Genomic DNA, 27,784 nt, shown 5'->3' on the forward strand with positions numbered 1-27,784 from the left:
GTGATGCAGGAAGTGTCAGCAAATTTTTATTTTAAATCTGTTTGTCAAAGATGCAGAAGCTGTGAGTTCGTCTGTGCTGGCACTTAAAATAATAAACAGCACAATAGATTTCTGGTAGAAAAATGTAAATATGTTGTCTCACTTGCCATACAGATATAAAAGTGCATTTTCATTGAAATCTGCACAACCTTGATCATCTCATTCATGCTGGACTCCTTCCAGGATGAGACTGCAGGGGAGACCTGTGCCTAGTTCTGAGGAGTCACTCTTCCCCTTGAATCCTGTAGGTGCGTCACACAAGGGGAACTGTTCCCTCAGTTGATAAATGAATGAAAACAAGACATTTCTGAAGCGATTGGAGTACTTTCTCCATCAGTTCTTGCTCTAAAATCACAGACTGATTTTTTAACTAACAAGTGCTCACTTAGAAAACTTAGAGGGTTCCTACAACCTTCTTGCTAGACATGGCTTTTTATACAACAGAGATACAAAGAGTATTTGCCCAATGCTACTGATTTGTCCCCATCTCCACCCTGGCATTCAGCGCCCCTCATCTCTGTGGAATATTTTAGTGGCATCCACAGGTTTTTCTCCTTAATCCTCCTCTCTCTAGCGTTCTGGAACTGCACAGCTCAGATGCCTGTGGCTGTGTGCTCCAGGCCCAGAAACTTAGTTTTAACCCCCAACTTCACTGCCACCTTTATTTCTGGTTGCGCTGCTTCCTCGTTGTCTCTTTCGGCTTTGGCACGTATCGTTTCACATTACAGTTTTTCTTTCTTCTGTTTTTGATATCTCATCCACATTAACAGGAGATGCTTCAAGTTACTTTCTAAAGTACAAACTAGTTGTATCTACTGTTCCATCTATAATTTGAAAGGCTGAGCTGTGCCGCCACCAGTTTTAGGACATTGCCAGTGATGATGGTGATCTACAGATCAGCTCAGCGCAGGGGTTCCCTGCATTTTGTTCTGGTCCCAGGGCCATAACCCCTCAGTCTAGCCTCTACCTGGCACATGGCACTGTGGATCTGAAATCGCTTATTTTTTACCTGAAGAGCTTGAGGCAGTAGAATAGAGGATCACTCTTCAATGTCATTGACAATAACAATAGAAATTCACTTTGAACATTTTGTTTACCTTGAAATGTAAAACTACTCTTAGGTAGACAGAGCTGATTTCATATTCATTCATGGAGAAAGCTAGTTCTGCAGTCTTTGAGTAAATTCAGTTTCCTGACACTGCAGAGAATGGTTATAATGAGAAGTCTTATCATTGATTTTATTAAGGGCACATTTAATGTATGTAATTTTATTTATTCGGGGACCTTATAAGACACACTGTGCAGAGCAGCTTTTGAATGTTCTCTCATGAGACATTTCTGTTTTCTTCAGGAAAGTTTATTCCATAGACACTGCAGCATGCACTCTTACACTCGCCTATTTTACACACTGTAGGGGCAATTCAAAAATTTCCCATCTGATTTATCAATAACATGAGGCGTTTCTGGTTCCTGTTTCAGAAATTGAAATCCTGGATGTGAGACAGCAAATATAGTAATATTTCAGAAATTAATGGTTATTAATTTATTCAGAAATTTTTCATATATAGAGAGCCTATGCATGGCTTTCTGATTTCTGAGAAATCGAGTAGTTTTTTTCATTCCTCTTTTTTTTTTTTTCAATTTTACTGTAGAATTAGGTTCATAGACACTTTATAGCACATATGATAACATGTCTCGGCTTGGAGGCACTGAGTGGCTTCACTGTCTTTTCATGCCTATTTTAGGACCAGAAGGAAAAGATAAGACTGTACTTAGACTAGATGACGCTCTATCAGTGGGCACTCATGAGGGCTTTCCAATGAGCTGCTAAGTTAGAGTACAGTATGTTGAAGCAGCAGATTCTGAATGTCCTCTGAATGTATAAGGAAATCGATTCCTTAGTTTACGGAGTACTGACACCAAGCCCAAGGGTGGTTTTAGAAGATAATAAAAAATTATTCCTTTGAAACATTTCATTAAACAAATTGGAGCATTGTGAGCAATGACTCACATTTTGGTTTGAATCAAATACAGCCAAGTCTCAATTATCCACATAATGAGGAACAAGGATGGCATTAAGAATTTGGTACACCTGAATCTGATGCTAGCCACGGCTGCCCCTTCTCTGTTCAGTGAAGGGTACAGCCAGCTTGAATTAGCCAGTATGCAGCTCAGCTCCAAGAACTCTTTGCCTAAGGTAAGAACATGTACAGTGTAGAGTCATGGACCAAAGAACGGGCAGAAGAATGTTCTTGAAGAAACTTGTTGTAATGTAGCAGAAGTCTTCAGGGCTCACTTCAGCTTAAGAGTTGGTACTAGAATATTTAGCTAATTCTTATTTTGATTTTGCCATGTGAAAGTAATTGGAAATCGACTGGTATTTACTTCATATCTTGATAGATCTCTTGGCAGAATTGTTGCAAGTAAACGAAATGACTAATTTGTTCCTTTTCCTCTCTAAAAGAGCAGAGCCATGAGGCTAAAAGAAAAAAAAAGGAAAAGGGACTCTGAGCTTGGGACCCCATGCTAAATATTTGAGAATTGGCTGCTGAATGTGCCTGGAGGCTTGGATGGGTTGACAGGAGTAGGAGTTACAGTGGTCCATTGATAGATGAATTTGAAGGAAAAAAAAAAGAACCTCTTGGAGAATAAAATACTGTATAACCATATATGAGAAAATTTGAAGTTCCTTATTATGAACATAAGCATAAGAACACTTTTTACCATGAGACTTAGACAACATATTGCTGAGTATTTTTCACTAAAAAGTGCTTAAAAATATAACTTCCTATATGGAAATACTTGTTACTTTGTTTTTTTAAAAATGACAATATTTAACCTGAATTTTCATTTCTATTCTGATGACTACTTCTAGATGGTTTTGATACAGATTTATCATTAATTCTGACTTGGAAGTAGAATACACACAATATAAAAAAATCACCGACTTTTCTTTGCAAAAAAATCACATGTCGAACATATCTGCCAAGTTGCTCTGTGACAAAAGGCACAAATAAAAATGGCAGCAGTAGTTTTGAGAATGTAAATTGCAGCAGGCAGCATTGTGCTTGTTCTCTGATTTAGAGCTGAGAAGGGGCACGTGATTAGATGATTACCTAGTGGTACTGATAGGCATGCCGTGATGATTCTGGCCTAAAGGGAACAAAGTCCCTTCACTGAGCTATGCTATTTTTTCTGCCGCCATTTCTCCCACTTGGAATGACATTATTTTAACTTTCAGTCTCACTCCAAGGAGCCTGAGTCCAACCCCATCCAGCCCAGGCAGTCCCTGTAGCCCTCTCTTCGCTTTTCACTTCTGGAGGTAAGCGCGCTCCGCTGCCTGCCCGGGGCTGCCTTGTCTTGCCTTCCCATCCCCCATATCCCACCATGAGTATCTGAACACTGTGGGCCACAATATGCAATAATTTTATTGCATAAAAATAAAGTTTTGGGTTTTTTTTTCCCCCTTAACTATTGTCTTCATGTTAACATATGAAATGAGGAAACTGGTTGAGTTGTTTGCCTGATGACTTTACAGGAGCACTGAGAAAATGTACTCTGCTTATTCCACTGAGCATATCTTACTCATGTTTCCCTTAGTGTCCAGCGATTAGTAGTTTGTTTGACTCCTGTGTGTATGTTACATGTGGCTTTCCTTAGAAAAATGGTCTGCACTGAAAGTCATGAATTTTGATTCATCTTTTATAATAATGCTATTTATTACAGTTTCTAGGAAATACTTTCTAATTCACATTAGAAATTATTTTATGTATGCTATAAATTATGTCATGTTACTTCCAGGACAAAGTACTTGACTTGTCTAAAACCATTAGTATTTTTGAATTTTTAGAATCCCCACTTATATACCCTACCCTCTCACTCATAGGCTGATATAAATTCATTCTTCTCTTCTCTAGAGAGAAACATCTTCAAGGAACTCTACTTGCATTTTAGCCCATCTTATCATGAGAGTACATAATAGAAAATGTTGTTAGTATTGTATGTATAGTACATACAATCTATTAGGATTTCTGAGAATTCAGTGTCTGTGAATAGAATTCGTCTCGCTGGATCTAATCACAACCCAACTTCCCCTTATCCATTTTTTTTTTTTTAATAATTTTCTTTCCATGCCGCATGTGGGATCTTAGTTCTCTGACTGGGTATTGAACCTGTGCCTGCTGTATTGGGATCATGAAGTCTTAACCACTGGATCACCAGAGAAGTCACCCCCCCTAACCCCCACACCCATTTTTTTATTCCTAAAGTAGAAGGTAGAAGCACATTCTCAGTTGATGCAAAGTGACTTAAATTATTTTCTATTAATGAGTACTTTTTATTTCTTATAGGCAAATGAATGAAAAATTTGCCATGCATGGCCATTTCCTTAAAAATACTACTCTTTGTGACCCCATGGACTGTAACCTGCCAGGCTCCTCCATGGGATTCTCCAGGCAAGAATACTGGAGGGGGTAGCCATTCCCTTCTCCAAGGGATCTTCCTGACCCAGGAATCAAACCAGGGTCTCCTGCATTGCGGGCAGATTCTTTACCTTCTGAGCCTCCAGGGAAGACCCATCAGTGGGACAATTTAATGTGTTTCTCTCATTTTTCTAAAATAAGACTGAACCAAAATTTGAAGAATTGACTGCAGAAATGAGTGAAAGACTTTGAACTTTGGCTCTACTCTTCTGATGATGGGATTATATTTATTATTGTCAAAGTGACTTTCAGTATGAAAGTTTCATGTAATAACTTTTATAAGCTATCCCCTGAATATAGTAGGTCCTAAAGTATAGGAATGATTTTCTCACAATCCAAAGAATTCCATTGCTCTTGTAATTTGTCTATTTTGATGATCTAACCACAGGTAACTGGTCTGTCTTCTGAACTTTTTCCCTCAATGTAACATGCCTTTATTAAATACCCACATGTCCTTTTCCTTCCTAAAAACAATAGGCTACTTGAAATAAAGTTGCTATCAATAGTGGGGAAGAGAAACTCCGAATAAAACACCGTGGTAGGACAGAGGAAGATGAGGTTCTGAAAACTGTTTTTGGAAAGAGATGTAGAGATGTCTTTGGAACTGTTGATATTTGAGCTGGACCATGAAAAACTGGAAGGTTTCAATGAGGAGAGTTAGCAGTGAAGGTCAAAACTAAACAAAGAATAAAACAGTAAGGAGGTAAGAGTGTGGCACATTGTAGAAATGGGTTTATGATTAGAAGATAGGGTGGATGAAGTAGAAAAAAAAGCATGGACTTGTACAGAGATTGATATGGACTTAAACATTAATTTGGAGCTATGCTATGTAAGGTCTTAAATACTCAGCTGAAACGTTTGACTTTCATTTTGCAATTATTTCAGGGTATTAGAAGATTTTTTTCTGAATAAAAAAATGACTGAGAAAATTTACCTTTACCAATCTCCAATCTGTTTACCAATCTATTCTTTAAGAATAGATAGGACTTTAGTTAGAAGCTCCAGTGAGGGTGCTGGTGTGATAATAGGTCCTGGATTAGGACAATTGCAGTGAATTAAATTAAAATTTGCAGAGCACTTGATACTTGACAGAATGCTTTCTATCTCTTTCAATTTAACCCACCTGACACTAGGCAGGAAGGAATATTGCTTCTGTTTGCAGATGAAGATGCTAACACATTTAGATATTTAAGTGGCTTAACTAGCCTTGGATTCAAAATGAAGTCTCAAATCTTTCCACTGTGACTAACTTAAGACATACACATTGCCATGGGCTCATTTATATGGGGTTTTAATTATCCATTTATGTGGACTTTGTGACCTCCTTTAGTGATTTTTATTTCCCCAGTGCCTTTCTCAATTCATGGACTGTAGTAAGCGTTTGCAAAATGTTTATTAAAGAATGAATGAGTGAACTGGAAATAGAAGATGTATTGGTTATGGTACTGCTCACAAATCAACCACCAGACAATTGGTTTCGATAAAATGGAATTGTATTTTTCACTCACAGACCAAGAGTGTGGAGAGGACCCACAGTCATTTAGTAATCCAGAGGGTTCTTCAACACATGGCCTTTAGAGTTGCCCTGGGTATCATTCCAGGTGATGGAAAATGAAAAGATCCCAGGAGATGGTGCGATGCCAGACCTGAGATGGCAGGCATTGCTCTCGCTCCCATTCCGTGCCTAGAATTTGGAGTTCTACTATGCCTAATGATAAGGATGACTGGAAAATACAGCTTCCTTGCATCCAGAAAACAAAGGAAATGAGTTTGGGAAATAGCAGTCTTGGCCACAGAAGGTAATGAAGGAAAGGTGCCCACAATAGGCGTTCAATAGATAGTTTTGAATGAATCTACACGGAGATTTTTAGCATTAATTGAGCAGAACCTAAGAGAGCAGAGTTGGAGGAAAATTAGTCAGAATTGAGTTTGGTCCTGAACACACTGAGTCATCTCTTAAGTAGAGATTTCTGGTTGATTGCTTGGAGTTGGCTGTCCCTAATAACGTGCCCCCAGATTATGGTCTAATGTAAATCACAGAGTCTGTCTAGTCAAAGCTGTGATCTTCCCAGTAGTCATGTATGGATGTGAGAGTTGGACCATAAAGAAAGCTGAGTGCCAAAGAATTGATGCTTTTGAACTGTGGTGTTAGAGAAGACTCTTGAGAGTCCCTTGAACTGCAAGGAGATCCAACCAGCCCATCCTAAAGGAAATCAGTCCTGAATATTCATTGGAGGGACTGATGCTAAAGCTGAAGCTCCCAATACTTTGGCCACCTGATGTGAAGAACTGACTCATTGGGAAAAACCCTAATGCTGGGAAAGATTGAAGGCAGGAGGAGAAGGAGACAACAGAGGATAAGATGGTTGGATGGCATCACCAACTCAATGGACATGAGTTTGAGCAAGCTCCGGGAGTTGGTGATGGACAGGGAAGCCTATCGTGCTGCAGTCCATGGGGTCTCAAAGAATTGGACATGACAGAGTGACTGAACTGAACTGAGATCCCTGAGATTCCAAATAGATTTGTGCTATTACCACAGAAAAGCATTTATTGTATCTGTGCATAGAATTGTTTTTTCTTCCGTTGATTGTGATGGATCAGATTTCTTCTTTGTTCCTTCTTAATGAGCGGGCATCAGAGGTCCAGGGAGAGCAGTGGTGGTGAGCACTGTCTATTTCTGTGCCCTTTGGAGGTGCTGACGCACACAGTTTCTAAATGCTGTGGTGGAAGATGCTGTCTCTTTCATGGTGAAGCCCCGGAGGCAGGCTATGTTGGGATGGGAATTAGCCTTAGTCTGCATGGGCTTCCTGAGAGTTGCCCGGAAATGAGAGAACTGCAGCTTCCGGGGCAGCTGAGCTGCTAAACGAAATGTAAGTTTAGCTGAATATGTCTTGGGGATGTAACCTCGCATTGCTGCAGGAGGCTGTAGTATGGCACGCTTTGGCTGTCTATAAGGGGAAGAATTTTCCATGAAAGCTTCAGAGTGTAGAATGGATCCTCTCATCACACCATCAGTTTCACGCTGCTGGAAATCTCCCAGAAGGCCAAGTTCCCACTTACTTGGAAAGATGTAGAACAGAGAATTCAAGCACATTATTCCCAAGGGCCCTTTCATCTTGAAATTCTGGTGCTCTTATTGTCTTACAACAGGGCTGGAGAGAAATAGGCAAATGACACAATTTGTCCACAAGCTTTAAAAAAAAAAATGGCCCAAATATCTGTCTATCTATACCAATTGATAGAAAGCATTTAAAAAATCTAAAGTGGGATTTCTATATGCCTTCACTTTCCCTCTTCTGGGGCAACTATAGCTGCTCAGAATTTCTGCAATCCCCGAGACTTAGCACACTTACCTTAATTTAGTGGCAGTTCATATAATGAGGACACCAGTGCCTCATGAGTAATGTGAATGTGACCTAGGCCAGTTCATAATCTGGACCCTGATTATTAGATAGCAAGATTCCAGGGTTTCCTCATTTTACCTTTTCAGGATCTTTCATGGCTCCTGGTAGGCCTCACCCTCAATAGTGACTAGTAAATAGCTGGAGGCTGGCTACTGTAACTCAGGGACCACATTACTATCGATAGGAAGATATTGTTTTGCATTTTAATCGCGTGGTCCAACTGCTGAGTGAATGGCAGCCCTTAGGCCATCTCTTGCACTTCCTGCATCCCGCCTATTTTACTTCTTCCATCCTTCTGTTCACCTCCCCATTTGGTTCCTGGAGTCTCATGGTGGTGGTGGACACACAGCTCAACTGGAGATGGCAATGGTGTGGCTGTTCCAGTTCTTCTCATTTCTCCCAAATCTCACTCCCTGTTTCAGCTGGGACTGAAGCCACACATGCCCCATGGCTGATAGGATTCAGTGCTAGTTTCAGAGAAAACTATTGCCAGTGTGCCTCAACTTCATGAGGACGAGGAATGTTTTTCCCCCCACAGATGTATGCACGGAACCTAAAATAGCACCTGACATATATAGTAGAGGCTCCATAAATATGTATGGATGGAGTGAATGTTACTCCCGGGGAATCCAGCCTGCTCTGATGTTTTTACCTGTGCTCACAACAGGGCACACTCTTACTCTTGTGTGTGCTTTGCAATTGGTGCTGACACTTTGAGAGGTAGGGCATGCATTTTGATGATTCCATAAATATTAAATTATAACCTTCAAAATTTAAAAACTCACCAGGTATTAATGATACATAAAGTAAGGTTCAAGGAGGGAGTAGAAAGGGCTTATTATAGGAAAGTTAACATCAGCGTATATTAGTGACAGTGCCTGGCTATGGTGAGGGGCAGAGAAAATGGTCTAGAGGTCACAACAGAACATACTAGAGGTCACAACATACTGAAGAGGCTAAGTCAGTTTGATGAAAGGGAGTTAAATGTAAGCTCCATGGAATGGAGGCCTGTCTGATCTGCTCCTGCCGTCTCCCTGGCACCTGTAAGAGCACTTGTTATAGGGCAGATACTTCATAAAATCAACCTGTGTGAGTGTTAGTGTGACAGTATTAGTCGCTCAGTCGTGTCTGGCTCTTGTGACCCCATGGACTGTAGCCGCCCAGGCTCCCCTGTCCATGGGATTCTGCAGGCAAGAATACTAGAGTGGGTTGCCATGCCCTTCTCTGGGGTATCTTCCTGACCCAGGGATCGAACCTGATTCTCCTGTGTTGCAGGCAGATTCTTTATTGTCTGAACCACCAGGGAAGCCCTAAAATCAATTAGCTTTTGTCATTGAAGGTACTTTGAAGCAGCAAAAGAGTTCTAAGTGGGGACTTTGGGGGCAGCTTTTTAAGAACAAAAGCCCGCCAGTGAGTTAGTGTTCCCTCGTGGCGTGAGTCTGGTCTAGCCTCGAGCTGCGCCCCTGCTGCCCTCTTCCCGTGCAAGAGCTTGTCCATTCGTCCTGCTGCTGCTAGAAAGGTGACCAGGTGTCCACAGCTCCCTGAGTCCCCCATCACTCCACTTGTTGCCATGGTGAGGGGCAGGCATAATAAGCATTCACTAAATACATGGCAGTATGCTGTGAATATGCCTCCTTTTTTTAATGTCTTCTTTTAAAATTTTTATTGAAATATAGTTGATTTACAATGTGTTAGTTTCAGATATATACTAAAATGCTTAGGATATATATATTCTTTTTTTTACATTCTCTACCATCATAGGTTATTACAAGGTATTGAGTATAGTGCTATACTCAATATCCTGTGCTATACTATAGGTCCTCGTTGATTATCTATTTTAAATATAGTAGCCTATACATTTTAATCCCAAACTTCTAATTTATCCCTCTCCCCTCCTCCCCTTTGTTTTCTATGTCTGTGAAGAAAAGGAATCCTGCCTACAGTGTTGCTAGGAATATAAATTAGTGTAGCTGCTCTGGAGAACAGTATGTGTGTGCATGTGCGTACTCAGTCGTCAGTCATGTCCAGCTCTTTGCAGCTCCATGGACTGTAGCCCACCAGGCCCTTCTGCCTGTGGAATTTCCCTGGCAAGAATACTGGAGACGGGTACCATTTCCTCTCCAGAGGATCTTCCCGACCCAGTGATCTAACCCGTGTCTCTTGGATCTCCTGCATTGACAGGCAGATTCTTTATCACTAGTGCTGCCTGAGAAGCCTGGAGAACAGTATGGAGGTTCTTTGAAAAATTAAAAATAGAACTACGATATGATCTAGCAATCCCACTCCTGGACATAAATCTGGAGAAAAACATAATTTGGAAAGATACATGCTCCCCAGTGTTCATAGCAGCACTATTTACAATAGCCAAAGTATGGAAGCAACCTAAGTGTCCATCAATAGATGAATGTATAAAGAAGATGTGGTACATATATGGAATGGAATATTACTCAGCTATAAAAATAATGAATCAATACCATTTGCAGCAACATGGATAGACCTAGAGATTTTCATACTAAGTGAAGTAAACCAGACAGAGAAAGACAAGCATCATATGATATCACTAATACGAAGAATCTAAAATAGGATACAAACAAACTTACTTGTGTCTCCTTTTCATGGGACACCTGTAAGTGTGGGAAAGTCACCTGACTGATCTACCCATTTAGTTTCACTGACTTTGTAGGATGAGCAGGACCATTTGTCTTTTCCATTGTTTCTTCTGCGCCTGCCGCCCCACCCCACCCCGCCACTTCGCTTTCTGAAGAATATTGAAAAAAAAATCTGAAGAAGCTGGTACCAGATGGCAATTTTTTCATAGTCTGCAGACACCAGTTCCAGTACTTTTGTGAATGTGATGGTTTAATGAACTGCCTTATGCATCCCTGAGTTTTATTTCTGAATTGCTGTGTAGGCCCAGGTCTGTTTAGTATCAGCACTGTACGGAATGGCTCTGCTAAGCAGAGGTGAGCATGACTGAACACTTGGCTGGCCCTGTGGGTGTGGTCCAGGCAGAAGTGGGAAGGTTGGGGTCTCAGGTATCACTGGAGCGGTGGCGAGGGAGGCGTGGACAGGCCAGTTAGTGCTCCACTCAGCTACTGTGGTTTCTGCAGGTGCTGCCAGCGGGCGGCTTCTGTTTCCTGTAAGAAGGGAGAATGAGAGGATGTGTGTGTGGTACTCCAAGTGAGGGGTGGGTGAGGGGGCAGAGAGTAGACCGTAATGGGGACGGGGGAATGGAATAAACTTATTGCAGTTACCGAGCCCAGAGCATGAGGTTTTAGGAGGTCAGATGCAAGCAGAGCTTTCACATCCCTCTGGGTCCCTGGAGCATGTTACCCTCTGAAAGCCTTTGCCCCTGCAGGCTTAGGAGCCCCTGTGGCCAGGCCCTGAGAGCCTTTCAAGGGCCTTGGTTTCTGACATAATGATTCTTCTTTTTTCATTATGCGTTCACTTGTTCATGCTAACTTTTCTCTTTGGCTTACGGTTTTGAGCAGGAAGCTAAAATCACTTAGATATCTGCATGTGGGGTGGCTTAGTTTCACTGAGAGCTTGCTGTCTGCCCCATGCGAATATTCTTAGTGCGCCCCACGCATTAACTCCTGTAGTCCTCACACCAGGCCTCTGAGGCCAGGAAGACAGTGACAGAAGTGAAAACAGACTCAGAGAAACAAACTTATCTGTAGTGACCACACACCTCTGTCTGCCTACGTGCAGTTCGGTTGATGCCTGCTGTCCCATTGTCATTCGTAAAAGTGCCCCCCTTTCACTTTAACACCCCCCAAATTTGAACGGTCAATTATACCCACAATGTCTGGAAAGTGGCTTGATCCCGTTAAAACTCAGGCCTCTGGGGGAAGAGCCCTCACTCTTATTCTGTGGCATAAAGTTGAAGTGTCTACACTTGAACACACTTCAGTTCTTAGTCATTTCAAATTTTGCATTCCGAACAGAATACGATGTTTACAGGGGGGGTGATTTTGTTACTCTGTCTGGACCTCAGGGCTTCCCTGGTGTTTTGGGTCACCATACAAGTGAATTCTTTAGTCCTCTGTTGAGAGTGTGGTTATGGGGCTGGGGAACGTGTTTCGAATTGTGGTGCCCTATATTTCTCTTTTTAAAAAAGTTTTATTTTAGACATAGCCCAAGTGACACAATGAAGGTTAAATTGATTTCATCTGGAAATCAGGCCATAGGCCCCCACGGCGCTGATAGCTCCTGCTGCCCTATCCTCAGCAGTCTGCACCGTTCCCTCGGCCAGGGCTGGCTTGCTGCAGCCCTGGGCTGAGAGTGTCTCAACACTGCTGTGATGGTCTCACACTTTTTGAGCCCTGTTAGAAGACCTGCCTCTTCAGGCCTGAAGTAGGAGCTCCACCCAAAGTGCAAGGAGCCTGGAAACTTCCTTTGTACCACTGAGAGACTCATTTGGCTTTCATCAATCAGGAGTATTTATTGTTACATAGTTTTTCTGTATCAAACATTGTGACTTCTTCACTTAACCAAATTTTGATTTTTGGTTCTGGAATATCTTAAAATTATTCTATGTCACATTTAGCAATTATCTCCCAGTTATTAGATCATCTTGGAGCAAATGAAAAAAAAATACTTTGATGTGTGTAGGTGGGGTAGGGCGGCATGGGGTTCTACTGTATATTCCATTTTGTTACTGCATCACTTAGAGACTAGGAAAAAAACATCTCACATAACTTAAAAAACTTATTTCCTACACTTAAAATGTGGCTACAGCCATTAACACCCACCCTATTGAAAAGAGAATTAAGTTGTGATATTCTTTGAAAGCAAAAGATGGTGATGACAATGTAAAGCTTAGAGGTGTCTCAGCAAGAAGAGTGATACAAATGCAGAATTTAAAAAAAAAAAAACTATCAAGTTTCTCCAGCAGTAACATGGGGCTAATAATACCTCTTGGAGGTGTTATAAGAATTAATTAGATATCATTTGTGAAGAGTTCCAACCTGAGCATTCTGTTTTATTATTATTATTAGCTTCGTACTGTTCTTAGAAACCCAGCATTCAAAATGAATTTCAAAACCCGACCTTTGTTATCAAGGATGTTGCATATGCTAATGGAACATGACAATGATGAGACATTATGAAAATGGGACAGCTGTACTCATGATCTCAGGTGAAGAGGAAATGAGCTAAATTTCATGGACCCTTATGCTTTTCTACTACTCTTTCCATGACAGTATGCTCAGGTGAACTATTACTGGATCCATTTAATAAAACAGTATGGGGATACTTCAAAGTAAGAGAACATTTATTTTCTTGCAATGGTATTGGAATTGTTTTTCTTCTCCTCTTTATATAAAATATCAACTTGGCTCTAAAGTTCAGAGTCAAAAGTCATATCCCTGGATTTCTAAGCTGCCTCCTCACTTACCTTGCCTCCCCACCCCACCTCACTTCCATTCAACCCCTGCCCTCCTGCGCCCAGCCTCGGCTCTCAGAGTGGTCTTTGCTGTGTCCGTCCTTCCTCAGCTCAGATCCTGCCAGGGGCTGCCTCCCATGTTCCACGACCCGTTCCTGCTGTCTCTCACTCCTTTCCTTCTGGTCCCATTGGATTCTGATTTTTCTTGACCACTCCAAGAATGTTTGTGTCGCAAGCTTTTTGTCTCCTGTACCTGAAATATTCTCGCCTACCCTTTCACCTTAAAAAAAAAAAAAACAAAAAAACTCCACATCTACAAAAAAAGTTGAAAGAATAGTACGGACAACACCCATGTTCACCTTGATTCACCAATTAACACTTTCCACATTTGCTTTGTCTTCCATTCCTGCCTCCTTCCTTTTTAGCCCGTATAAATATTAAGTGACTGTTTTGTTTGTTTGTTGAACCATTTGAGAGTAATTTGCAAACATTCAGACATTTCACCCCAAAATACTCCAACATTTATCTCCTGAGGACATGTGCTTTCTCCTTCATAATCGTAACATCATTATACTCCCAAGTTGACCCTGATTATAGTAATATCTCATATGCAGTCCATCTCAAATTTCTCCAATTATCCCCTCCAAAGTTCTTTAGAGTTGCATTTTTAAACTCCAGAATCTAATTTAAAAGTACATGTTTCCTTTAGTTGCCGTGTCTCTTTAGTCTCCTTTAAAACAGTTTTATGTTTTTCTTCCATCTTTTCATAACACTGACATTTTTCGGGAATATAGGACAACTGTTTTGTTGACTATCCCACAATCTCAATTTATCTGATGGTTTCTTGATCATTAGATTCGAGTTAAACATACTTGAGAAGAACAGATGAAAATGTCTTACTCATAGCATCATACTGCAAAGCCCCAAATCTGGTGCCTGCCAAAGTTTTCCCATGCAGTTTTATGCCTTTTGCTTTATTAAGTAATCTCCAGAGTACTGTTTTGAGATCATGTGAATATCCTTTTCTCAATGAAATTTTACCCAGTGGTTTTTGCATTCTTTGATGACCTGGCTTGAATCAGTTATTTTGTTGCTATTTGTCAAGTGGCAGTTTTCTAATTCCGTTACTGCTGCTGCTGCTAAGTCGCTTCAGCTGTGTCCGACTCTGTGCGACCCCATAGACGGCAGCGCACCAGGCTCCCCCATCCCTGGGATTCTCCAGGCAAGAACACTGGAGTGGGTTGCCATTTCCTTCTCCAATGCATGAAAATGAAAAGTGAAAGTGAAGTCGCTGAGTCGTTTCTGACTCTTAGTGACCCCATGGACTGCAGCCTACCAGGCTCCTCCGTCCAGGGGATTTTCCAGGCAAGAGTACTGGAGTGGGGTGCCACTGCCTTCTCCAATGTTTTTCTGTTACAGAAGAAGTTTTCCTCCTTTCTCTCTCCCCATTTTTAGGAATGTTATTATTGATTCATGCATATTTTTAAAGAATAAAATAGATAACCTATATTTGGTGCATAAGGATCCATGACCAGTATTCCTCTTTTTGTTGGTCATGTTGTCCCAAAATCCATCAGTGGGAGGTCTTTCTAGCTGACTCCTGGGTCCTTTTAACATGATCTTACTGAGCACTGCATTTTCTGGCACATCAACTTATTCTAGCTGATCAGGACAGCTAAAGGAGACTCTCCTTCCTGTTCCTCAATCACCTGAGCTCTTTCACTCAATGTCCGAACTAAATGTCACTGCAGCAGACATTGTCTGCTGCCCCTGTCACTGCCAATGTCACTGCCCCTGTCACTGGGGCAGGCCTTCCCTGCCCCTGTAGGAGAAGTATGTCCCCAACCTCCCCCCATCCAGACCTGCTTCATGATGTTTCCTTTGGTGAATGTCAGTTTTCTCAGAGAAGAGAAGTTGCTCAGTCATGTCCGGCTCTTTGCGACCCCATGGACCAGAGTTTACCTGTCTCCTCCATCCATGGAATTTTCCAAACAAGAGTACTAGAGTGGGTTGCCATTTCCTTCTCCAGGGGATCTTCCCAACCCAGGGATCGAACCAAGGGCTCCCGCATGGCAGGCAGATTCTTCATGGTCTGAGCCACTGGAGAAGCATATCCCCATTCAATATTTGTATGTTTACTTGTAGTTTATTTTCCCAACTAGCACGAAATTTTAAAATTGACAACAGTTCGCCTATTTTGCTCACGACTGGGTCCCTAGTATCTGGCCCATAGTGTGTCCTCAGCAAATAGTTGCAGGAAAAAATGCGTGAATGGATTTACCACCCCATCTTAAGGCTTCATCAAGCTCTTCCCGATTAGCTGCTGCTTTTCTTCCTTTGCATTGAGATGACTCAGGCTGCATGGAGTTCACACTCTCTTGTCTGGCATATATGGCAATTTTACTTCTCGTAGTTCTCCTGCCTGTGTATTCAGATGATAGTTTGGAACAGTTTTCACTGACAATGCGTGGCTTGACCCTCAGTGCAAGGCAGTTGGCTGTAACAGTGGAGGTGTCTACCATGCAGTTCCTCCTTCTCCAGCTTCTCTCAGCAGAAAGTCTGGGTATTTTAGAAGTAAAAAAATGAAACACTAGAATTTTTACATGGGATCCAATGCTGGGAACTAAAAATTAAGTGAAATAGGGCTTTATTTTCTATACAAACAAATAACACCTTAAAAACCATCATGGGACTTGCAAAGTCTAAGAGTTGTTCTTAGCCTCAAAGGATCTCAGTCCTAGTTGTGATGATGAGGATTAAGAACAGAGTATGGAAGTTTTCAACTATTATCTCCTCAAGTATTTTCTCATGCCCTCTCCTTTTGTCTTCTCCTTCTGGGATGCCTATGAGTTGAATGGTGGGGTGTTTAACGTTGTCCCAGGGGTGTCTAAGGCAATCCTACTGCTGGCATATACCCCGAGGAAACCAGAATTGAGAGAGACACGTGTACCCCAATGTTCATTGCAGCACTGTTTATAATAGCCAGGACATGGAAGCAACCTAGGTGTCCATCAGCAGATGAATGGATAAAGAAGTTGTGGTATATATCCATAATGGAATATTACTCAGCTATAAAAGAAAAAGAATGCACTTAAGTCCGTTCTGATGAGTAAGATGAACCTGGAGCCTATTATACAGAGTGAAGTAAGTCAGAAAGAAAAGGACAAATACTGTATATTAACACATGTACATGGAATTTAGAAAGACAGTACCAGCGATCCTATGTGCAGGGCATCTTTACAGATGTAAAGAACAGACTTTTGGACTCAATGGGAGAAGCTGAGAGTGGGGTGAGTTGAGAGAAGAGCATTGAAACATGTACATTACCATATGTAAAATAGATGACCAGTGCAAGTTTGATGCATGAAGCTGAGCACTCAAAGCCGATGCTCTGGGATAACCCAGAGGGATGGGGTGGGGAGGGAGGTGGGAGGGGGACTCAGGAAGGGGGCACATGTGTACCATGACCAATTCATATTGATGTATGCCAAGAGCCACCACAATAATGCAATTATCCTCCAATGAAAATTAATTAATTTTAAATAAATAAGTGAAAGAATATGTGGCAAGAATTGTACTTTAACACTGAATGTAGTTGATGGGTGGAGAGGCCTGAATGGTGGCCCCAAAGATATCAGAGCCTAATCCCTGGAACCAACCAATGTTATCTAATTTGGAAAAAGAGCCTTGGCAGCTGTGGTTCATTTTAATGATTTTGAGATGAAGAGATCATGCTGGATTATCCTGTGGGTCATAAATCCTATCAACAAATGTACTAAGAGGGAGGTGTGACACAGAAAAACTGGAAGAGGCAAGGAACAGGTTCTCCCCGGTGCCTCCCGAGGGAGCATGGTCTGTCGATCCCTTGATGGGGCCAATTGATACTGATTTTGGATTCTGACTACCGGAACTTTGAGAGAATCCATTTCCACTGTTTAAAACTACCAAGTCTGTGTCAACAGTACAGCAGCCATCGAAGCCGAGTAGAACGGTAAACTACATTCTCCCACTTTTATTGTGATCCTCACAGGACCCGTGACCTCTGTGTCATAGAAGGAGGACCAAGGGCTGCAGGAGTCATGTGACTTGAACCAGCTTTTCTGATTCTTAATCCGGTGCTCCATTCACTCCGGCACCCTGACTCCTCCCAGGAACGAAAGCCAGTGAACAGCACAGACCACTAGTCAAGATAGATTATGAAAGAGACAGACCGTGTGGCTGGAGCCGTCAGGGGCAGACGGGAGAGAGGAACAGGCCCATCCTTAGGGTAAAGATGCTTGAGAGCTGGAGGATGACCAGCCTCTTCCCCGTGGCCCAGGGGACTTACTCCCTCATCAAGTGCTGATTTGACCTTCCAGGCTCTGGATGCCTTTGAGCGTGTGTGTCCATCTGTCTGTATTTGCTTGAAGGAGAGAACCCCTTGCTGTCTGGTTGATGGTACGTTTTAGGCCCATCTCATGGAAGCTTTGCCTCCAGTCTTCATGTATGTGATGGCTTCCTGACGTGTTACAGGTAGTGGGATCTGGGCAAGCTTGAGCGAGGCTCCAGGTAAAAGCTACAGAATGACTTGCAGTTACAGCCCACTGCGGAGTGCTTGCTTTGGCTCACTTTTTCTCCCTGGCAGCTTTTACAGTTCCCTCGTTGGAGGCCCTGCTGTGGACTGTGCTCTAGGCCTCTTGGCGTGCACTGCTGTTCCCGCCGCTTGCCCCGCTGATGGGACTCCGTGTGCCCCACTTCACTCCCCAGTCATTTTGCTTCTGAGAGCCAGGTGTGGTCTGGAGGAGAAGACAATAAATGGGACTCCATCCCTCCCCTCAGGGAGCTCCCAGCCGTGTAGGAAACAAGCGAGGAAACAGTTTGACTGAAGTGTGATGACACTGATGGGGTGATGAAAATACCACGCTGCTCCCCCCACTCCCTTCCCAGGGAAGTGTGCTGTGTGTATAATAAAGGGGGCTCTGTGCACTCACTCCTGAGTCCAGGGGGACCCGGCGGGGGCATCTGGATGGCTCATATCCCCACAATGTAAATCCAGATATTTTGTGTGTGATGATTTATAATGTGCTTTGGTTTATCCATTCATTGTCTGTTTCCTTTCTATAACTTAGAGCATGGTCTTGAAACCTTGAATGTATGGGCTTTTGGTTTAGCTCAGTGTGAGACAGCGTATGGATGCATTAGTGATTTATTTATACTTTTAGCATCCATTGACCACCATCCTCAACTCATTTTTGTTTATTGCCTTCTATCAGTGATGGGAGTTATAAAAGAAGCTGAACTTAATAGTCATTGTGTGGAGCCCAGCAGCAGCTGGAGAGCTTGAAAAGCCTCAGATCTGTGTGACATTGGGTGACATATGGGGTCAGCATCAGGGATCTGGGATAGACGGTCTCACCTTTGTCATTCTGGGAATCCTTTTTAGTGTCAGGCTTTGTGTAGAACATCCCGTACAATCCCCCAACTGAACATTATCTCTTGATTAAGCAGAAAGGCAGAAAGCAGAAAGTGACTGTGAAATCAGGACATTTAATATTTTCTAATTTATTGATCACAACAATAACTAAAGACATGTTGGGGGGGGAATACTAGGGCCTCTGTGCGTGGCTTTGTTTTTTCAGGCTGTTGGCAGTATTTGGACTCACAGGTCTCTCATAATAGCTTCACAGTCATGAGTCATTGGCATCCACCTTAATGACCAATCAGGTTATACTGCAAGCTTACAATGGCCATTGTCTCTTTCCTAAAAGAAGAAAGATAATTATTATATAGCTGTAATAAATTAATAATATGTAATATATGTAATAATTAATAAATTATTACAGCTATTGAAATAAGTAAGACTCCATTTGATGTTATATTTTTTTGTGAAAACAGAACTGAAAGAATTTGACAAAAAATGTATTTTATTGTTTTGTCCATACTGTCTTGATGACTGTAGCTTTGTAGTGTAGTCTGAAGTCAGGAAGGTCGATTCCCCCATCTCTGTTTTTCTTTCTCAAGATTGCTTTGGCTATTTGAGGTTCTTTGTGTTTTCGTACAAATTGTGATTTTTTTTCTGGTTTTGTGAAAAATGCCATTGGTAGTTTGATAGGGCTTGCATTGAATCTGTAGATTGCTTTGGGTGGTGTAATCATTTGGTCAATTTTTGCTTAACTGTGTGTGTTCCAATGAATCAGCAGTGACTGCAGTGGATTGGAGCTCTGCACTTTGAACTCTGTGGTTGTCCTGTCTCCAAAGACATTTCCACTTCTATTCCCTGCTTCTCTGGAGCTTCCAAGTGATTTAATTTTTCACTCTGGAGTCCACTATATAGGTGGCTGAAAAGCATACCCATACTTTTATTGTTTGCTTATTCTGAGACACTGTGTTATTATATGATATGTACAAGTTTGTTAGTGTGGTTATGAATGAACATGAGAGAGGATATACTTTGAAATTACTGTCATCAATTTAACACATTATTAAAACCAGATATAATTTTTCCTTTTGTTTTTATAGAAAATAAACTTATCTATTTTCCTCTTCCCTCCCCAAATGGAAGTTTCTTAAGAGCTTCCAAGGTTGGATAGCCGTTGAGTGAGTTGTGGTAATGAGAATAAAGTTTATTAAAGGAAGGCAAGACGTAAAATGCACCCATTCTAGTTTTCCTGTGTTCTAAAATCAGTCCTTAGGAAGTCATCTCACTATTTGTAAGCTGTAGCGTATCAGTGAATAAGCAAATAGAACCAACTTTGGTTGGTTTGCTCTGCTGATACTATAAGACGTCAGGCTCGCTGGTGTCTCAGAGGGTAAAGCATCTGCCCGCAATGCGGGAGACCGGGGTTTGATCCCCGGGTTGGGAAGATCCCCTGGAGAAGGAAATGGCAACCCACTCCAGTACTCTTGCCTAGAAAACTCCATGGATGGAGGAGCCTGGTGGACTACAGTCCATGGGGTCACAAAGAGTCGGACACGACTGGGCGATTTCACTTCACTCACTATAAGACATATCAAGAAGAGGAGTTCTGATTTTCCTTGAACTTATTTTGGTTTTGAGTAACAATTTAGTTAAGCCTGGACACCTGAAAAAATAAAATGGAATGGGTTATGTTACAGAGGCCACATTAGTTGCACAGCCAGAGGATTTAGAAATGTAGGAGCATGACTTGAACTGGACCATGAAGGCTGATTGGGGGGAAGTAACTGAATAGAAGGAGGGTCGCCAGGGATGAGTAGGGGTGGAAGGGATGATGAAAACGTGATCAGAAATGGAAATGAACCAGCTTGTCTGAGAGCTTGAGGAACCTCGAGTGTGGGCAGAGGACACTTCATGGAAAGAGTGGTCGGGCACAGACTGTAGTGTCTGTCACATGCCAGTCTATGAGACTTGGGTTTTATCTCCTCAGGGTGGGGCATGTCTGAGGTTCTTAACCAAGAAAATCTTCAGTAAGATTTCTGCACTGGAGAAACACGGTATGAATAGAATGGAGGATGCAAAGTATAGAAAAGGAAGAAAAACAATAGATCTAGAAAGGTGAGATTGAGAAGGGAAAGGAAGCATGCGGCAGGTGCTATGGAAGAAGAGGCAACAGGACAAGCTGAAAGATGGGAGGCAGGATGCAGACCAGCGGCACTGTCATAGCTCAGAAAGAAATAGGGAATTAGGAGAGAAATCAGCTGGGGAGATAATAATATCACTTTTAATTATGTTTAGTGATGTCAGATCTGAAAATGAGGGCATAACGGCCAAGTGGGACATCCCACCTGTTGCTGGAGGTGCCGCATCCCGGAGCTCAGCGTTGTTTCCAGGACTTTGATGTGATGGGGTGGAGATGTGGGAGGGAGGAGAAGCAGAGACACCGAGGCCTCTCTGTTAGGCTGCTGGTGGGAGGCAGATGCCCTGCAGAATCCGCCTTGGCTAGTGCTCCTGTGGTTTGGGTCTTAATGAGAGAAATACAGTGACTTGCGCGTACCTCGGAGTACAGGCGCTGACCTTGAGAAGTGTGTTCAGCTGCAGCCTGCAGCTGAGATTTCTTGAGTCCACCTAACTGGATCATGAGCCTAATGCTCTGAATGGAGAAACACCTGAATAGCCTGAATTTGGGTCATCAGCCTCTATGTCCCCTAGAGATGCCCCCAGAAGCCAGGCGGAAAAGTTCCTTTTGTGATTCAGTGAAGACCTGAGAAATTCTAGCAGTGACAGAAGTCTCTCTCTCTCTTTCTCTCTTACTTAAGGAGTTGGACTGTAGGGGTGGCTGTTAGCTGTTCTTTTCTCAAGAAAGAACAGGAACTATACTAAAGAAAAATGAGTGTTGGACTGTGAAGTTCTGTACAGTTCAGTAGGGGAGATGTCATTTAGGCACAAAAACTTTAAAGGGAGAATTTTGTAACCTGCTGCCTTTTTCACATAATACAATAACACAATGTGTGACTCAAGGAGGACTGTGCATTTTCAGGCCTTCCAATGTGAGGGATTTGCAAAATGTTACCCAGAATAGCTGACCAGATGGTTTAGATGAATGAAATTATTATTTAATATTAATACTTTTATTTGTTGGAAACTATCAGCCCAAAGTAGAAAATTTCATTTTGGAAAGCCATTTGACTGTCAGTCATTTGCTCATTTCGCTCTTCTAGAGATGGCTAATAGTAAACACTTTTCACTACTCTTGTGTAAGAGGCACTCACGACTCCGTGTTAAGATGGATTCTGAGGATCAGTTGCGATCTTAGTGGCTAAACACTAAGAAATCAGTCAAATGGTAGGAGCAACTGGGACAGCAGCACCTGCCAGTGGGAATTGTGTTGTGAAACTGGCATAGTTGCGTTGGATTTATTTTGATAGAAATTGGCCAGAAGCTTTAGATGCTTCTTAAAAACAAAACAAAAACAACACTCCTAACTTGTATTTAGGAGAACATGCATTCCATCACCCTCTGAATTGATTTGGGTTGTTGAAGGATAATGGAGGCTAGGGCAGCCTTATTTTTTGCCCCAGTTAATTTTGGAATTCCATTTTTCAAGGGACTCTCTGACCCACTTTGGGTCTGAGGGTTGTACAGCGATACTGCTTCTGGAGAAGCATTCAAAACTCTGTGTCTCTGCCAAGATCAATTTGGCTCAGTAATTGTACAGAGCTCTCCAATTTAAGGACACTTCTCACATACAAATTCTAATTGGTTCCTCATAAAAGCCCAATGAGGTCACTCTTACTGTTTATTTGTCTGAACTTTATCCCATCATGTAGTTCTTTGTAATGTTTGAGGCTGCAACTTTGTGGGAAATAGGCAGAGTAGGTGGAATTCTTTGGTGGTGGTGTGCCCACTTCATAGGTGAGGCGATCATCCCTAACTTTATAGGATTGAAGTTACCATCCAGAGTGTCTGAACCTGAAAAGATGGCAGTGGGACCTATTTCTCTTTCTGTGATGACCTAGTACATCTCACCTTTCTGTAGGTGAAATGTTCTTTTTCCCTTCACGACATCTTCTTTACCCCATTCTGTACCAGGACGTCACTGTGTATGTGTCTGTGTGTGCATGTCCCCATGTGTGCTCACCGTAAGGATCTCCATGTGTCTTAAGGAGGCCTGAAGTTGATTCTAACCAGGGTTTGGTGTGAGGGTCAATTAGAGAGGCCGTAGAGTGATATGAATGTGCTGGACATCATTACCTGCATAGGTAGGAAAATCATGTCCAAAAAAAGAGTGTTTAAGGACGACAGGAAATTTTTATTATTTATCAAAGTGTGTGTTTCTGATGACATCATGACATTCTGTTGGAATCTCCTGTTGCTGGTCTGGGAGAACCAGCAAGTCCTGAAGAAAAATGTCATCAATAAAAATCACTTAAAGGGCTGACATTAGGAACAAAACTCGTGCTCCCCTTGAGAATGTCATATTGCAGCTTGAGCCCACGCCCTGGGCTGTCTCGGCTTTAGTGATGACACCTGACTTTGACGGCCTTTTGTTCTCCCTAGCTCATCTTTTGGCGCCAGATATCACCACATCAGTTCATGTGCTTCCCCTTCTATAGGAAATGATTTGATTACAGTTCTCTTAGCTCATATTTTCTCCCTCATTAAAGTGCCTATGTGCAATTTGCTGGAAGGAGGTTGCCAGCCTACGACCACTGTTGGGCTGCAGTGCCCTTTTGCTGGTGATTAATTTCCCCAGCGACACAGGGTTCATTGTCTAGTTAGATTTAGTTTTACAGTCAATCTGCAGGACACGGGAAAGTGTATCAAGGAATGCTCCCCCATTCATCAATGTGTTAGGGCTCTGACTTAGCATTTTTATGTAGGGAGTTCAGTGGTGTGCATTGCTGTGGTCATGTGGCCGACTTCATTTCAGAGGAGGGGTAGAGACACAGTTTAAAGTTCTAACCTTTTGCTGCCTGCGTTCCCGACAGCTGTGTGCAGCTTCTTCATTCGGAGAATCTGAAACATCCCCAGGGCTGTCACAAACCGCAGCGTTGGTGGGTGAGACCCCAGGTGAAGCCAGTGTGTGGGTTTAGCTCTGGAGACGCGAGTTAATGTTCCTTGTTTTTTGTGGTGCTGCCTCTTCTTGATCACAGATGGCCCCGCTTAGCTTTGTTCCAGAAATCTGAATGTGTAACTCTGGATCTGATCCTTCTCATGATTATGACAGAAGCTGGGATTTGGGATGCTGATTTAAAGGTGCATAGGTAGTTATTTTGTTTAATACGGTGGCTCAGATGGGAAGGAATCTGCCTGCAATGCAAGAAACCTGGGTTTGATCCCTGGAACAGCAAGACCCTCCCTGGAGGAAGAAATGGTAACCCACTCCTGTACTCTTGCCTGGAAAATCCCAAGGACAGAGGAGCCTGGTGGGCTACAGTTCATGGGGTCGCAAAGAATGACACGACTAAGTGACTAACACACACACGCACATTGTTTAATGTATCTAGACCTCCCTCTGAGATGTTTTAACATACCATTTTCAAGGCTCATGCAGCTGTGTCACTTGCTTTAAAGGACTCTGTTCTACTTACATAGTATTTCTGAGCCCAGTTTCTTCATCTGTATAATACAGAAGTTAATGCCTATCTTTCAGTGATGGGGATGATTAAGTACCAGGCACAGAAAAGATGATTAGCAAATAATAGTTACCAAGCTGATGAGGGGAAGTCTGGCTTAGAGTAATTTTTTTAATGTAACTGGCAACTTATTGACAGATGGTCTATTCCAGTGACATACCTTCTGCAAAATCTTATTAAAGATAGAAATTCTGGAGAAGTACAAAAATTAACTCATGGCATCAGATTATGGAACATAGAGTATATGGAGCATATATTATGTATTATGGAGTATAGGTTACCATCAAATGTAAATGGAGAGAAGACAGAGGCATCTTGGACTTTATACATCCCAAAGTCTTTGGCCAAAAGTATTGAGGGGTGACATGAGTGCTGGAACGGACTGACCTTCTTTCATACAGCACTCCTGCAGTCTGAGCATCAGTTACTGACCGGGCTGTGTTCTAGCTCTGAGAACACATCACGGAACAGTGTGGAGAAGGCTTCTGCTCCCACAGAGCTAACAATGGGGCCAGGGCTCCCCAGTGGCGCAGTGGTAAGGAATCCGCCTGCCAGTGCAGGAGACACGAGAGACTCAGTGTTGATCTCTGGGTCAGGAAGAGCCCCTGGAGCAGGAACTGGCAACCCACTCCAGTATTCTTGCCTAGAAAATTCCATGGGATTTTTTGTTTTGTTTTGTTTTCTAGCAGGCTACAGTCAGTGGAATCACATAGAATCAGACACGACTAAGCAACTGAGCATGCATGCACATGGGGACAGGGGTGGTGGGGGGCAGGGAAGAACACTTAGCATAAACATACAAGCCAAGAAACCACTGGAGAATAACAAGTGATTTGCCAAGAAATTAAATAGGGTGATCTGATGGCTTCTTCTTCTCTGTGGGTGTAACATGCTAGTTGGACTAGAATGACCAGAATTCCAAGTAGAAGCTAGGGCAAGAGTAACCTATGGAAGAGCCACATTGTGGGGGGGTGGGGGGGGTGAGGGAGAGAGGATGTAGGGCAAGGTGGGGGGAGGGTGGGGGAGGAGGGTTGGGGGAGGATATGGGGGGAGATGATGGTGGCTGGCCCAGAGGGTGAGTGGTGAGGTTGGAGAAAAGTGATTGAAGTCAGGCCGTGTTCTGCAGGACGGTGTGTAGGACTTGCTGGCAGATGAGCTGGAAGAGGCAGGTCAAGGGAAAGTCAAGGACAGCTTCTGGACTGTTCCGGAGTAAGAGAGTAGAAGGTGGTTCTGGTTACTAAGGTAAGGAAGGCTTGAGGAGGAGCAGCTCCTGGCAAAACAAGAGTTTGATTTTATGTGAAATTTGAGAAGTCTGTGTGATACCCATGTGGGGTCTGATTTCCGAAGAAAGGTTCGGTTCTGTTGGAGAAGCTGGTTGGGGACTTCCAGGCCAGGGGGCGTTACCTAAGGCCATGGGAGGTGATGAGGCCAGACAGCAAGTGCAGACTCCAGGACAGACCCTGTGAGGTTGCAGATCCTGAGATCAAAGCAGAGGAGCTAGAGGGGATGTGCCCAGGGGTTAGGAGGAAAACCAGGTGAGCAGTTTCACAGCAGCAAAGCGAAGCAGTTTCAAGTAGCAGAGTGGCCGGCCCCCTATGTAGTCATGCTGGTGGGTCCACACTGATCTGGGCAGAGACCATGGAATTAAGGGGTTTGGGGTGAGGGCACATGGGTGGGAAGTGGAAGACAGGGGCCAGAAGAAATGCTTGACAAATGACAGAGGCCTTTGTGATTCCAGCAGCTTGAGGGTGTCGGCTAAAAAAAAGATGCACAACTTGAGAGCTGCGAGTTAAGTTTTATTTGGGCCAAAATGAGGACTGCCGCCAGGGAGGCAGCGCCTCAAATAGCTCAGAGAGACTGCTCCAGAGAGGCAATGGGAGGAGGGTCAATATATAAGGTTTTGGGGAAGGTGGAGGTCAATACTATTAGGCACTCATTTTACAAAAGGTTTTTTTTGCTAGTCAGGAGGATCTGATGTCACCATGAAGAGATTTAGTGCTTTTCTAGATATGAGGAGATGCAAGGATTGAAATCGTAAAATCTGCTCCTAAAGACCTGTCCCACCAGATTTCCTGGAGCACAGAGTGCCTCACTTCATGCTGAACTCCCTCGGGGGTGTTGAAGGTAAGCAGCCGCAATAGCACAGGGCTCAGTCTCTGCAGAGGCAGATGGCGAATGCCCTTGTTCAGTTGTTGGCAGTGCTCTTGGCAAGAGCCAATTTGTAGTTGACAAGGGCACTAGAGTCTGCTCTTGGGAAGATCAGGCTCTTGGTCAAGGCAAGATCCTATGCACAGTTTTGAGACCTTTCCCTTCCCTGTTACCAAATCAGGCTTCTTTAGGGCCAGGTTTATGTGAGCAGTAGGACCTGGAGTGATTTTACAACTTAAACTATTTCTTTTCCTTCAGCCTGGAGCCTGTCTGGGCATGTCTGTGTAACTGAGAAAGGCCTTCAGGGTGAGTGAGATAGGAGGCCTGTCTTGGAGGAAGGATAAGATTTGGGTAGGTGGAATAAGGCTATGGCAGATGGGGAGGGGAGTAGAAACAATCCAGGTAGGAAAAAAACTCAGCACTGTATCAACAGGGTAATGAAAACTCCAGGAAGTAATACAGCAGGAAGGGGAGCGTGAGCCTCACTTTTTGCTTGTGTACCTCCTACTGCTCAGAGAGATTTGAAGCCACCGCCGTGTAGACACGCATTGTAGAACTTGTCATTCATCCGGCAAACACGTATTGATTGCCAGTAATGACCCCACAACAGAGGCTGGGCTTCCAGGATGGGTGACCCATGACCTTCCCTCAGGGAAGACCAACTTGAAAACCGTTGACTGTCAAATAATAACAGACAAGGGGAGAGAGGATTAATTCTGTCTGACTTGATTTCAGCAGGGAGCTCCCAGAGGAGATGCTCTTTGACTGTAGAAGGATGAAAAGATATCAGTCAAGAAGAGAAGAGGACTTGGCAGGGGGGGCCCACCTGGGCAGAGGGCACGGCAGGGGCAGATGGAGTGGGATGAGAGCCTGTGTTGTGGTTACAACGCCGGGAGTGTGGTTCCTGGTGAGCGCAGTGTGGGGAACAAGACAGAAGTGAAGACAGAAGATGTGTTAAGTGCTGAGCCTGGAGAGAGAGCCTGGACCAGGCTGGGCTTTAGTTTTCTGGGCTGTAGGGATTATAGGGTGCTTTTGGTGGGGGGGGGTGGTTATTTTAGTCCTTTGGCCTAAAATAGAGGGTGAGATTTTTTTTTTTTAATTTTTGACTTAAAAAAAGAACAGTTTTAGGCTCACAGCAAAATTCAGACAGTACAGACATTTCCCATATACCACATGCCCCTTGCCCTATACATGAATTATTGTTGTTGTTCAGTTGCTCAGTGGTGTCTGACTCTTTCGACCCCATGGACTGCAGCATACCAGGCTTCTCTGTCCTTCCATGTCTTCTC

At 43.1% G+C, this 27,784-nt stretch overlaps 1 protein-coding gene across 13 annotated transcripts in view; it reads left to right on the plus strand.

Moving 5' to 3' along the window:
• MAST4 (microtubule associated serine/threonine kinase family member 4) overlaps positions 1–27,784 on the plus strand; it is a 610,376-nt gene that overhangs the window by 388,224 nt on the left and 194,368 nt on the right. Inside the window, exon 2 of one of the 13 annotated variants that reach the window (XM_020878298.2) lies at positions 3,281–3,361. The exons of the other annotated variants lie outside the window; for them this stretch is intronic. Within the exon in view, the coding sequence (XP_020733957.2) occupies positions 3,281–3,361 (81 nt within the window). The remainder of the gene's footprint in view (positions 1–3,280; positions 3,362–27,784) is intronic. 13 annotated transcript variants of the gene reach the window in all.

The sequence above is a fragment of the Odocoileus virginianus genome, chromosome 14 (assembly GCF_023699985.2).
Source record: "Odocoileus virginianus isolate 20LAN1187 ecotype Illinois chromosome 14, Ovbor_1.2, whole genome shotgun sequence".
Taxonomy (NCBI): Eukaryota; Metazoa; Chordata; class Mammalia; order Artiodactyla; family Cervidae; genus Odocoileus; species Odocoileus virginianus.